Below are 14,529 nucleotides of genomic sequence, written 5' to 3'. Positions count from 1 at the left end.
ATGAGCACAACAAGTTTAGATTAGATAATATATTTAAGGATATGGATAGGTATGTAAATAAGGGACTTGATATTAAAAATCACAAAATAGAAAGAGACAGTTTTGACTATAGGAACAACAAAGCCTACATACACTTTAAAGAATATAAGAACATGAAATATTATAAAGAAACTAAAGGACACTATAGTCAGGATAGGCGTTATCCACCAGTGGTATTAGATCAAACTCACAGATTTAATACTAACAATGGTAATAATAACGATGAATTAGAACCAGTTTTTTTAGACCAACCGGTGTTAAGGAGATCAGAAAGAATAAGAGAAAGACAAGGGAGTCACAAGTACCCCCTATACAATTATTACAACAAAGGAGAGCAGAGAACGAACCCTTGGCACAGATAGAAGGTACTAAGTCTGAGGTTATTAATCAAGAATTTGCAAATGATTTTAGTAACATTCAAGATTTAAATACTGTTTCTATTTCGACTCATTCAGGTTTTAGTTTGTATAATTATACTCAACATAATTTTGGTAAGACTTATTTGGAATTGTTTAGTAAAGGTTTTAATTTTGTACCTTCATTTAAATTAGATATAGGTAATGTGTTGATTAACTTTAAACTTTATACTAGATTGTTGAATTTAAAAATATTTTTTCATCAGACTAATAATATTAATACTAACAATATGTTTTTCACTCCCAAACGTCATAGTACCTTTATTCCCCCACAACATTACATTATACAGATTTTTGAAAAACTTTGTGAAAATCGTTTTAGAAGAATTTTAAATAAGAGAACAGTTAAATATAATTTGACGTCAGCAGAATATTTTTGTTTAAAAGAATTAACTAGTTCAGACAAATACAGAATTATGAAACCGGATAAAGGGGGTGGTGTGGTCATTATGTTGAACATTGATTATTACGAAAAGATGACTAATTTACTTGAAGACAATGACACTTACAAAAAAGTTACCAGGTTTGAAGTTAATAAAGCTTATACTACAATTGACTGGTTGATTTATGACTATTTGATTGATGATAGAATTGATCATGATACATTCAAATTTTTATCAGTGGAATTTCCCATTACACCTTCAATTTTTGGGATTCCAAAAATTCACAAAGATACACACCACCCCCCTTTCAGACCTATTGTTTCTGCAAAAGGTTCAAAAACTGAAGCATTAGCAGCGTATGTAGACTTTAAAAGTAAAGAGATTGTGAAAAACATATCACATATTTTGAGAGACTCTTGGCACTGTTTAGAATTGGTCAGAGAATTTTCAAAAAACTTTGATTTCAAGTCCAAATTCTTCATGGCCACAATAGAAGTGGTAAATTTTTTCTCCATCATTCTACATGATACAGGGATGGAGATGTTTGAAGATTGTCTCAATAAATATAATAGAACTAATTCTATTAATAACCGTTTGCTAACTAGTATGCTTGAATTAGTTCTAGAAAATAATTTTGTGTTTTTCAATCATAATTACTACATACAGAAAAAAGGTGTTGCTATGGGGGCAAGATGTGCCCCCATTTACGCAAATTTAGTTTTATCACAATGGGAATCTGATTGTGTTTTTACTAGTAGATTTTGGAATAAGATTTTATTATACTTGCGCTACTTGGACGACATTTTAATTTTTTGGGGGGGAAGTAAGGAAGACTTTAATGAATTTATCATTTTTTTAGGAGAATCTACAAGTTTTTTAAAATTTACCAGTCATATTTGTGATAATAATGTTGAATTCTTGGACATCAAACTTACGGTTATGAATAATAAAATTGAATCCACTATATTCAGGAAAAAAACATATTCGAACTCATTCCTACATTTTGACAGTTGTCACCCATTCCACCAAAAAAAGAATTTGGTCAAAGGCCAGATGGTGAGACTGTCTAGATTAACAAGTGATAATCAAATGTTTAAAAATGAGCTAGATTTACTTATTAACATGTTTTTAGATAGAGGATACCCTCATGATTTGGTTGTCAACATTAGTAAAGAAGTGACTGTCATGAGGTTGACCAAATAAAAACCTGTCATTAAATATGAAACATCAGAAGGAATTACTACACATACTTCTACTTTTAGTAATGACAGGTTTATAATTCCTTTTAACAATAGAACACAAGAGATAGTTGACTGTGTCCAAGAATTATGGCCTAGTACTGTAGACACAAATGAGGAACTTTGTGGGATTTTAGGAGTGTCACCGAAATTTACATATAGCAAAGGCAAAAATTTGAAAAATTTATTTGAAAACAATTCCAACAACAATCACCAGAGACACTCTAAGATGAGTAAATGCGGCACATGCCACGTGTGTAGATTTATTTATGATGGCCCATATATTTCTATACACAATTATGATAAAACTTTAAAATGTCCTGGTCATTGTAACTGCAATACCAGTATGGTTGTATATGTTGCAAAATGCACAGCATGTGATGCCTTTTATATTGGGAAAACCATTATAAAATTAAAAACACGTGTCACAGAACATCTTAGTGACATTAAAAGACATATATCTACAAACATGCTATTCAACCACACTACAAATTGCGGTAATTTAAAAAAAAAATTTTTTGTTATAGACAAGATACCACTTAATTTACACAAAGGTGGAGATGATAAAACACTACTAGAAGCCAAAGAATGTTTATGGCAACTCAGGCTCAATGCCTGCAAATGGCCAGGACTTAATGAACAAGTCGCCATGTCCAGTATTCTAAAATTAAGATCACAATTTATATGAATCTAGTACTATATATATATAATTTTAACATTATGTTTATTTTCTTCGATTCATTCATGTAATTTTAGACCAATATTCATTGTATTTATATACCTTTATCAACGCACTTTACTAGATTATTTTATATTAAAGTTATTTATATTTACATTTGTCATACACAGTTCATAATTATTTATATATATATTAAATATATTAACAAATATATAATTAATATTATTTATTTATTATATGTCAATATTTTATATAAGTATATTTATACTATTTACATTTTATACATATATATTTTATATATAATATATTTACATACAATATATTTTATAACTAATTCCAAGTGTATTTCATACATTTCTTAATTCATTTTAGTATTAATTTTATTCATTCCATTTAACACACTTTCTTACATCTTACCTATAATATTTGATATCATATTATATTCATTTAAATATTTGAATATTTTAATTGTTTGGTATAATTCAATTGCATATTTTTAATATTATATTTGAAATGGAAATTTATGTCATTACAAATATTTTTCAAATATATTGAATGAGTTGAAACAATTTATTTTAATTCTTAATATAATTATATTTCTCCTTTAAGATAAGGAAAAATTGCATTGAAAAGCTTGAAGGATTTAATTGATTAATTGTCAGTTTAATTGTATGTATTATATAAAGGGATGACTTTGTAACAAATGTTGTACTCTGATGATGCCCCCTGTGTGTGGGTGAAAACGCTTAGTATTGATTTTGTGGAACATTTTGTCCTGTTCGTCTTGTTGTTCGTGGTTTTGAACATTAAAGGATATATTGAGATATTCCTGGGCTCAAGGTTTGCTGTTATTTTTGCTTACTGGTGAATTTAGTCATGTGACATTTATGATCATTATATAATCAGTTCTAGTGGGTGTGTGAAAGCTTTTCTGAAGAAGTTGGTTCTGTTGGTTATTACAATAATGTATTAATATGTATCTATTTTATCCTGTATGTAATTTACTCTAAATGTGGAGCTTTTCTCCCCGGGCCTCCGCTGAAAATGGACATATATCCAGTTGGATTCTCCCGGTCAACAAATGTAAAATAAAATAAAAAATAAAATAAATAAAATAAAGTTCATGTGTAATAAAGTGGACGAAAGCGTTAATTTTGTCTGTGTGCTGCTTGCATCAAAAGTCTTCTTTTGTGCTATTCCTTAGGTCATATGATATATAGCAATATATGTGAAGTATAATGCTTGTTATATTGTGTCCCAGAGACTTTCCATGCTTTGGAACAAGATTCCAATCTACATTAGGCAGAGCTCCTCACTAACACTCTTAAAGAGAAACCTTGACGAGTGGATGGGAAACAGAAAGTTTACCCCGGGGATCACTTCAGTGGCTCTGCTGGACAGAGGCACAGGGAACTATTCGAAGTGGGTGGCAAAAGCCAACACATTCTGGCTAGGCTTATAAATGCCTTCGGGCAGATAGCCTAGTACCTACCTATGAACCTATTAACATAGTTTGATTACTTTTATATGAATGTAAAATGCCTGTGTCACAAGTGATATTTCAATAAAGTTGAGAAAAAAAGACACTCATTTTATCTGTATTTTAGCTTATATCTCTCTCATAATTTCTATTTTAATGTTCATATTTGTTGTTAATTTTGTAAAGTGTTTATGCTCAAGCACTTAAAACAGAATCTGAAGTTGAAGAGTGGTCTAATACTTGGTAGCTGACAGTCAACACAAAAAAGAGCACATCTTAAAAGGAAGGAGAAAAAGCAAGAACAAGAGAAGAAGGAAACAAGCCAGGTTATTGTTAACCCAGTAGTGTCAGACAGCAGCAAAGAAAGATAGTGCAATGCACACATTTATATAGGATGAAGCATCATTTGTAGAAAATAAAATATTACTCTGTCTCTTTAGAGACATTTGGTAAAATCTCACGAAATATACTATGTGCAGCTCTACAAACATTGACAGTGTAATACAGAGGGGTTAGAAGGCACATCAAAGGAGGGCACCACAAAAGGATGATGCCCATCTGCATCAGAAGCCTCCATAAATAACTTAAAAAGCTGAGGGTTTAGGAAATGAGGCTGAGATTAGTCTGACGGATTTTTTTTTTAAAAATCCATATAAAGAATAATCCACGACCTTGAAGAAAGGAACCGGAACTCTGCTAAAGTCCACAAGGCTGTATTTTTATTTCTGAAGTATTCCAAAAGTCACAGATAAAAATCACATCTGTGTGATTTTATCTGTGACTTTTGGAATACTTCAGAAATAAAAATACAGCCTTGTGGACTTTAGCACAGTTCCGGTTCCTTTCTTCAAGGTCGTGGATTATTCTTTGCTTGTCTTTGGTTTTTTGTGCATTACTTCACTTAAAAATCCATATAACCTAAGTAAGTCAATATGTCTCAGTTGTCCAGATTTTTGCAAACTGTCCATATTTTTACCTCATAATTTTGGTCTTTTCATCAAAAAATAAAAAAAAAGGCTTTCTGAAAAATCACTGAGGACTGAAGTAATTAAGTAATGCAGGCATTTGAGTTTCAGACTTCATTTCCTTCACAAAATGCATACTATCACAAATCCTGTTATTCTAAAAAACTTTCTAATTTTGTAAGAATAATATTTAAAATCTGTCCCTAACTTTGGGCCTTTGCCCCCCCCCCCATTATTTTTGGCTTGAACCAGATTGTTGAGAGGTGCCATAGCTAAGAAAACTATATGAGAAAAAGTAGAACCAGTCTGAGAATTAAGGCAGATGACTCAAGACAATCATGAAAACATAATTATAAAAAAAGTGTGGAGAATAACTGAAATAACACTCTTGGAGAAGTAGCTGAGTCAAACTCTGTGGCGGAATTTGAGAATTCACAGGACAGGCATAATTCCACCCTGGTAATGAACGGGTGCAAGAGTGTGTCTATATGTGTGTGTGGTGGGTGCAAATAAACTGCTAGTTATGCAAAACTTTCAATGCATCCAATAATTAATAAATAGATGAAGTAGACCATGGTGTATCATATCATGTTACTTGACAAAAATCTGTTTCTAATGAAGATTTATATTCCTGCTGTCTTCATATATGTACCACCCACTGATACGAAACACACATCCATTACCATACATTAATATGTGCATATGATAAAAAAATCCTATTCAGTACCTTGTTTACTTTCCACTACAGCCTATTATCTAGTGCTAGTAGCTTGTAAGAACTCTAGCTTGATCTTCTGAGAATATGACAAAAATATTCTGGCTACCCTTTGCAAACCCAGTAACAAGCTGACACTCCTGAATTACTGATACAGAGGTGAAATTACGTGGTCTACCATCTGCATCTGCCCATAAGGAGTACAGTACAATTCAACTGCACATATTGTAAACAGCAGGACATGACTCCTGCAATTCAGGAATGATGAAATATCACTCACTTGGAGAAATGGGCACCCGACGACAGCTTGTCTGCATAAAATGTTCTCCTGAACTAGTTTCCATCATAGTGCACCACATCAAGTAGGGCACTTACTTAAAATCTTCACAAAAATACATCTTATGATGTGAAGTAGTCTAATCCCTGTTTAAAAAAGGCAAAAGAAATCTGTGCACTTAGTCACAGTTGGCACTCAACAAACACTGCCAGAGAGCTCACCCACCATTTCACTTATTGTAAGTAACAGTGTGACACAAAGATAGTGAGTAAACAGTTGTCAAATTGAGAACTACCTTTAAAGGCCGAACACAGGCCGCATTGATACCAATATTTATTATACTGTCTTTGCAGCCCATGTTCAGCCTTCAAAGATTGAACACGGGCTGCACAGACAAGATAATAAATATCAGTATCAATGCAGAGACAGAGACGCATCAGTTTGTCAGAAATATCAGGCAATACTTTTCAGATATGCAATTCAACTATAAAGGCTCTATGACAAAATATAACAGCACATGCATATACATTTCCTTGCTCAGAATCCATGTATAAAAAGTAAGATGGGCAAAGCTAAGAGAGGCACATACAACAGCTTTGGATGAAAGAAATGGGTTACAAGGCATGATGGGATACCAGACAGGCAAATGCAGACATACAGCTTTATACACACTACTCTACATAGTTTTATTATACATGCACATGACTGTTGAAATGTGTGTGAGTGTCAGCTCTAAGTTTTCTTCTGCATTTAATGTGCTCAAATTGCACAAATTCAGTAATACCAAAAACATCTATTATTAAGGTAAGCAAATACATTTCTTAGTCTTAAAACAGTTCAAACAGCATTACTGTTCACATTCTGACACATAAAATATTCTTACTTGTTTATACTTAGCAGGAAGGCTCCACCCACAAGCCTGCAGTCGTCCATCATCATTGCGCACATGCTCCCGGACTTGGCGGTACTGCTCTCTTTTCTGTTCTCGTCGTGCAGTTGATGTACAGTCACTGGAGAGAAATAATAGAAAAAGACCGTTAAAAATCTGCAGCTTTCGTACAGGAAAACGAGGAAAGAATCTCTTTCACTAAGAACTGGTTCCCGCAAACTGAATTTTGTATCTACAGCACAGAAGAAAATGGATAAGTATTTAAAATTTCAGAACACTCTTCAGAGAGTCCTGAAACAGGGAGACGGAATAGCTGAAAACATAGACTTTCATATACCAAATCTGAGATGGCCATTTCTCAGAATGTTCCCTTTTTTTCAAGGTATGGTGATCTCTGAATTGGTAAATATAAGATCAGCATGTGTGGGGCTTGCCCCCCCCCCACTCTGGGGACTGAAGGGGGTTTACCCCTATGCAAAAAACAAGTTTTAAAGAGAACCATGTTTGACATTCACTCTTCTGCTCTTTTTTTAGGTATGTCAGAAGACAAGAAAATGCACGTTACTTGAATGGAGCAAATAAAGATACTACTGCAATTACCTGTTATCAGCCTCCAAGATGGGACATCATTACAATGAAATGACTCAAAGAAAAATGAATAACTGAAAAGCTTTTAAAACACAAATCCACTGAAATGTCAAATGTCTCTCATGACAAAGATTTTTTTCGATATTCTTTAATCCAACCCTAGGAGTGCCATATATAAGGAAAACCTGATTTGACTGTTACTCCCTCTATTTCCTGCCTCATGACTAAATTCATAAATTCAATACAAGAATCAAAAGTAAATACCTTAAACCCTGGAAGCCTTCCCTCTCATCTGATAATATGGCAATACAGCATGTCAGGCAATGGTTAATTCATACCTGATTCACAGTGGGAGGGGGCACTGACTAGTCATCAGAGAACAGCCCAATTGAAAAAATACAACCTCCTCACATCCACATCTGGTCCACCAGTGTCTCCAATTCTCTCCTGGGCTAAGAGCTGTGTGGCATTAACCATCTTCACTACAGAGAATCTCCAGTAGGAATTTTACAGACAATTGTCTCAGAAGTTCCTTGATGAGATGCTGCATCTTCTGGAGGAGAATTTTGGTTCTCTGGAAAGCAGAGTACAGAAACAACTCTATGTGGGCATTCTATGACAACCCAATTATGTATGGTTTTGAGGGTCACAGACTTCACCCACATTGCTGTCAAAGTCCCAACCTGCTTTGCTTGGTATCTGGTACATCAACCAGAAGGGTTTCCATTCCATCAATTTCCACTGCAGATGGAATAATTTACTGTATACCATCCAGCCAGTTCCCTTGACTTCCACATCTATCACCTGTGCTCCTCACACTGGCAAAATAACATATTTAAAAACTGACTAGGATGAAGGGATGGAGCAGCCAGTGACTGCAGCAGTGATTATTCGTACAGCTACTGTTATGGTAAGTTTACTTACACAACTGTAATACGTTCACCATATTAATCAGTGCTGCAGTATAGTTTACAACATTTGGGAGGTGGAAGCAGAAGGATCCAGGAGCCCCTGGAGAATAGCACTTGCAAAACCTTATCTAGACCTATAGAAGGAATCAACTTTGTAGTGCTTTGTAAAAGTATGTAGAGATGACCAAGTTGCTGCTTCTAGAAAATTTATAGAATCCAGCCCTTTGACCCTGCTCTGAATAGTTTTGTTGTGGTGAGAATAACAAAACGTAATAAACTGAGACTACCATTTGGAAATAGTCTGTTTAGACATAGGTTATCCCTTCTTCTTACCTTCACAAGAAATGAAAAAAAATTGATTTTAAGATCTGAAAGATTTTGTTCTGTCAAAATAGCACCAGAGTTGTCTGTGGACATCAAAGGTATGGAGTATTCTTTCTCACTCATTTTTGGGTTCAGGAAAGAAAACAGGGAGATGGAGAGGTTGGCTTAAAGTAAACTTGGATACCACTTTAGGCAGAGAAGAATTGCTTCTGACAGAAACCCTGTTTCTGTGGAAAATGAGACAGGGTTTCCTCACAATAACAGCTTGTAACCCAGATACTCTTACTGAAGAGGCCAGAGCAATCAGTAAAACAGTTTTCCATGGTGGAGGAGTAAAATAGGCTACAGGATAGTAACTCACATAAATATTGTAAAATTAGAGAAACAAAAAATACCTGAAATGGTGCTGGTTATGTTGTTGGAACCAACAAGAAAATATTTTCCATTTGCTATTATATGATTTTCTAGTAGCAGGCTTTCTTGTCTCCATTATTACATGCTGTACAACCTCAGTAAATAGCAGAGAGAATTAAAACCCTATCATCCAGGCAGTCAGCTGAAGTTGATTGTGGTCAGGGTGTATCACACACCTGTTCTTCTGTGAGTAGACAGACTGTGTGAGGAAGCTTGTGGTAATTGCCCCTGGCTATTTCCAAAAGAAGGGAGAACCACTTTTGCCTGGGCCAGAAGGGAATCACCACAATGATCTTGGAGGACTTCTTCTGAATCTTCAGAAGTACACTGGATATCAATGGAAAGGATATAGCACTCCTGCCCAAGGAAAGGAAAAGGCATCTGTGTTCCAGGCCTTCTTGCATGGAGTCCTGGAGCAGAATATTGCCAGTTGATTGTTCAGAGTGTAACTCCCCACAGACTGATCAAATCTTGGAACACCCTTGATCTAGTTTCCATTCATAAAGGTCTGCCTTTGTCCTCCTCAGCTTTTCTGCCACCCAGTTTTGCTTTGATGGGAAGTAGGATGCCTGTAGAGAGACAATGTGCTGTAAAGATATATCCCAAGTTAACATGGCTAGTTTGCAAGGGGGGGGGGGGGAATAAGACCTGATGTACCACGAGTGTGATACTGTCTTTAACAACATGAAGAAGTCCAGAGAAGCAAAGATAATGCAGAGAGTTGAATACCTTGATTAGAGGGCAGTCATTTCTTTTACATGTATGTGCTTGCATCTGTCCTTAGAGAATAAACAGCTCGCACTTTTATCCCTACTAAAACTGCTCCCCAAGCGAAGTTGAAAGTGTCTGTGGTGACTAACTGCTATGGCGAGGGGGAGGAGGAGCTATCTGGATTTAGTGATATTTGCTGCCTCCACCAAAAGACTTCTCTTTTGATAGATCCCAGAACTGGAATTTGAAAAGATAATGGGTATTGGTGCTGGGACCAAAGAGACTTCAGATACCATTGTATCTTTCTCATGTGGAGTCTTGCCGTGGATATTATGAAACTCATAAATACCATGAGACCCAAAATACTGAGGAATTAGCTTGCAGAGACTGATGACTGGATGGAAAACCCCTAGAAACATATCTAGATATAGATCTATGTTTTTCTATGGAGGAAAAGCTCTTTGAACTGAGGTGCCTAGGAGACACCCCAGGAGCACAATCCTGTTTGATGGAGTCAAAAACTACTTTTAAATGTTCTCTTGGAATCTCATCTTGTGATAAAAATCTTTCACCCAAGATAAAGACTCTTGACACTTTGAAAAAATATGCAAAGATAAGACAATCATCTAAATACTGAAAAATGTGGATACCCTGCAGCCTGCAATGAGCTATAACTGGAGCTAGACACTTTGTGAACAGTCTTGGTCCTGTGGAAAGTCCAAAGAGCAAAGCAGAGAACTGGTGATGTGATCCAGACACACAAAACTTTAAGATACACCTGAAATCTGGATTAATAGGATTGTAATGATTTGCATCTTTTAAATCTAGTGTTACCAGAAAAGTTAAATGAGGGACAAGAGGTAAGAAGTTGTGAAGTGACAGCATTTTGAGCCTGGGCACTATCACAAATTAGTTTAGAAAAGAAAGACCAAAACTGGCTTCCAGATACTTTTTCTTTGTCACGAGAAATGCCACTGAATGAAAACCTTTCCCAAACTGGGAAGAAGGAACTGGTTCTATATTCCTAGAGATAATATATGCTGAAGGATGGGGCGGACTAGGGGACTCTGTTCTGCTACATGAGGAATTACTCCTTGAAAATGAGGTATTTCTTCCCATTGCTATATGTAACCTTGATGAATGATCTTCAGAACCCATTTGTCTGAAGCTATCTGTTGCCATATAGAGAAGTAGCGACTCAGACTTTCTGGAAAGGAGAAAGGACTGCCAGAGCGGGGGGGGGGGGTCAGAGTCCCATAAATAGTCACTCTGAATTGTCCTTTGTTTTGGGGGGGGGGGTCCAGCTTTCTTTTGGAATCCCCTTGCCACTGCTGATTAAACATCTGTTTGCCAACATTTTGCTGAAACTGTTTATTTTGTTTCTTGCCAAAACTGTATGGGAGATACAGAACCCATTAGAAACTTTTAAAAAGGAGAGCTGAAAAATCTGAGAGATTCCCTGATTCAGATTAGCCTTCTCATCACATTTTTGTTGACCTCTGCGACAGAAGCACAGCTGGCTCAATCAACTGAAGAGCAAAAATAATAACCTAATGGCTACACTGGGTCTTTACAAAGATCTTCAACCTGTCTCTGTCTAGTTTACTATTCCATCTTGCCTTAAGCCCCTTCTGCAGCTGGATATTCCCCTCATTGACTATGTGCCCTATGACTAGATTTAAGCCTATAATTTGTTAAGAAAAAACAGTGACCTCATATATTCAGCACCCCCCCCCCCCTCCAAAACTGAACGTGCTCTCTTGGACATCCTTCCAGTGGATCATGCTGCAACGGCTTTTATTATAACATTGACAGGATACTACTTTACTTTAAAAGTGAATAAAAACCAGTGACCTCATACATTCAGTGCCCCCAACCAAAAAAAAAACTGAAAGTGCTCTCCTGGACATCCTTCCAGTGAATCATGCTACCACGGCTTTTATTATAACATTGACAGGACACTACTTTACTTTAAAAGTGAATGTAGGTGCCTCTTTCATGGTGAATGTGTTCCTTAACTTTTACATTTATAAACTACTTTGTACTTTACAAGTATTGACAAAATAGCAGAATATAACGTCCTAGCGCTCACTTAACCAGGGGAAACAGCTGCATATGACTCTCTTGCAGCCCCCCCCTCATTCTTTCAGACTAACAGACTTCCCTCCAGTGATTCCCTTCACTACTTCTTGCAGTTTGGTGACCCTGTTCCTCAGAAGTGTATTTGGACCCAAGGCTTATAATTCCCTAACAAAAGGATACCTTTGACCCTCTTACTACCAGGCTTTTCCTTTGAACTTTCACAGACTAGTGCATGAAATTCTTATTTGACTTTCAAAAGCTAGTGCAAGTACTTTATTTAATACATCTTTGTTGTAAAGCCATCCTATACTATGTGCCCTCTATTCCTAACTTACCTGCTTAGTGTCTACACTGATACTGGCTGTTTTTTTAGGAACCCACCTTACCTGTTACTCTCAGTGCAACCCCGCTCTGTTCGCTCTCGCTGCCACTCGGGCTCACTCTGCTTCCCTACCCTGCCCCCATTACCCATACACCCCCACTACCCCTAGATTTATCTCCACCTACCTAACCTACACCAATCACTCTCTAGCAAACACCTCATCATCAACCAATCCCCTTGTCCCCATCCACACATACTCCTCCCACTAACATGACACACTCACACTATCACAAGCCAATTACCATGCACACAGTCTATCTCACCATCTTCTTTCTCCTAGCATCAACACACTACCTTACCTCCTACCAACCATACTTAATGGTACCTTAACTACCCTTTCAAAACATACTTCCTCTCAGACACCTCCCACCGATCACTACGGCCTATACATATCCCCAAGTAGTCACCACCACATTATTCTCACCTCCCTCAGGAAGACTCCTCACAGTCTCTACCAAATCACTTAGATACATACCCACTCTAACCAAACTAACCAAATTCTTAAACCATATTAGCCATCAACTGATCCTAGCTGGAGACATACTCCACAACACAGGGTCAAACCCTTGCACAAATACTCCATCTATTACATTTCTCTCACCTAACCAATCTCCCATCTCTAGACCAACAATAGCCGCCTACTACTTAGCTTAAATACCAGAAGCATAAATAACAAAGTGCACCTACTCCATGCTTTGATATCCACCTATCCCCCCGATTTACTATCCTTAACTGAAACATGGTTAAAACCCACAACACCAGACAGCGAGTTCCTCCCACTGGGTACAAAGCTTTACGAAAAGATAGACTATCCAAAAAAGGGGGTAGGGTAGCATTACTTTACAAAAACAACATAAAAATGTATACTGTTAATCCTCCACTCCCTTCCCTCAATACTTCTGAACTTCTCCTAGCCAAACTCAAATTTAGCAACAAAAAAATCAATATTATTACTGGCTATATACCCACCAGGCAACAATATTCCCTCCCTAGAATCCCTCCTACAATGGGTTAATCAAAATCTTCCTCAAGAAACCATCATCCTAGGTGACTTTAATATTGACTGGAACACTTGCTCAGACACTAACCCCACCAACCATATTAATGTCTACAGCTTCTCCCAAGTCATTCAGTCTAGCACGAGGCTAGGAAATACTAAAATCAAGGAAAGTCTCCTAGACTGGATCTTGATAAATAAGACCAGTATTCCATACCAAGCAGGAGGCCTTCCGGACAACCTTAGTGACCACCAACCCACCTTCTTACTAAAAGACAAAATCCATGCCAACTCTACCCCACTAATGCAAACTACCCAGAGCAAAAATAACTTTGACCCAAACAAATTCAAACTCGAACTAAAATACAATAATTGGAACATACTAAAAGAAGTACCCCTACAAGAAGCTGTAATCCAGTTCAACAACACTTTCCTAAAAATCCTAAATGCCCATGCCCCACCTCGTACCACAAAACTCAAAATGAATACTGCCCCCTGGATCACCAAAGAGACTAAAAATAAGATTTCTCAAAGGAATAGAGCTTGGCATCACTGGAGAGCCACAAAAACTACAGCAACTAGAGAACAATTCCAAAAACCTAGAAACCAAACCAAAAAACTATTCTCCAGGATAAAAAGAATTATTTTCTACATCTGCAAAATAGGCACCAAAAACAACCCCAAAAAGGTTTGGGCAAGAATAAATAAACTACTTCACCCCGGCAAACCCTCCACCCCATCGCCAACCTCCACAGGCGAAATTACCAACATACCTGATTCATTCAACAAATACTTCATAGAAACCATCTCAAACTAGTTCAACAACCCATTACTACTACCACCAACATCCCTAAATCTGCAGTCAAATTACCCAAACTACCTCAGTCCCCAAACTACTTTCCAGTTCCAACCCATCCCTACCAATTATGTCAAACAATTACTATCCAAACAAAAACTTACTATCCTAGCAGTGGATGGCATCCCAGCAGAATACCTCCAGTTGGCTGCTAATGAACCTGCCTACCCAATCTCTATTCTG

At 36.7% G+C, this 14,529-nt stretch overlaps 1 protein-coding gene across 1 annotated transcript in view; it reads right to left on the bottom strand.

Annotated features, from left to right (window-relative positions):
- MAPK8IP3 (mitogen-activated protein kinase 8 interacting protein 3) overlaps positions 1-14,529 on the bottom strand; it is a 3,746,918-nt gene that overhangs the window by 1,357,618 nt on the left and 2,374,771 nt on the right. The window contains exon 16 of the mRNA XM_044088957.1: positions 7,076-7,202. Within this exon, the coding sequence (XP_043944892.1) occupies positions 7,076-7,202 (127 nt within the window). The remainder of the gene's footprint in view (positions 1-7,075; positions 7,203-14,529) is intronic.

The sequence above is a fragment of the Protopterus annectens genome, chromosome 12.part0 (genome assembly GCF_019279795.1).
Source record: "Protopterus annectens isolate FY-2018-M chromosome 12.part0, PAN1.0, whole genome shotgun sequence".
NCBI classification, from domain to species: domain Eukaryota; kingdom Metazoa; phylum Chordata; order Ceratodontiformes; family Protopteridae; genus Protopterus; species Protopterus annectens.
The sequence above is the reverse complement of the archived record's forward strand: the minus strand, read 5'-3'. Positions and strand labels throughout refer to the sequence as shown.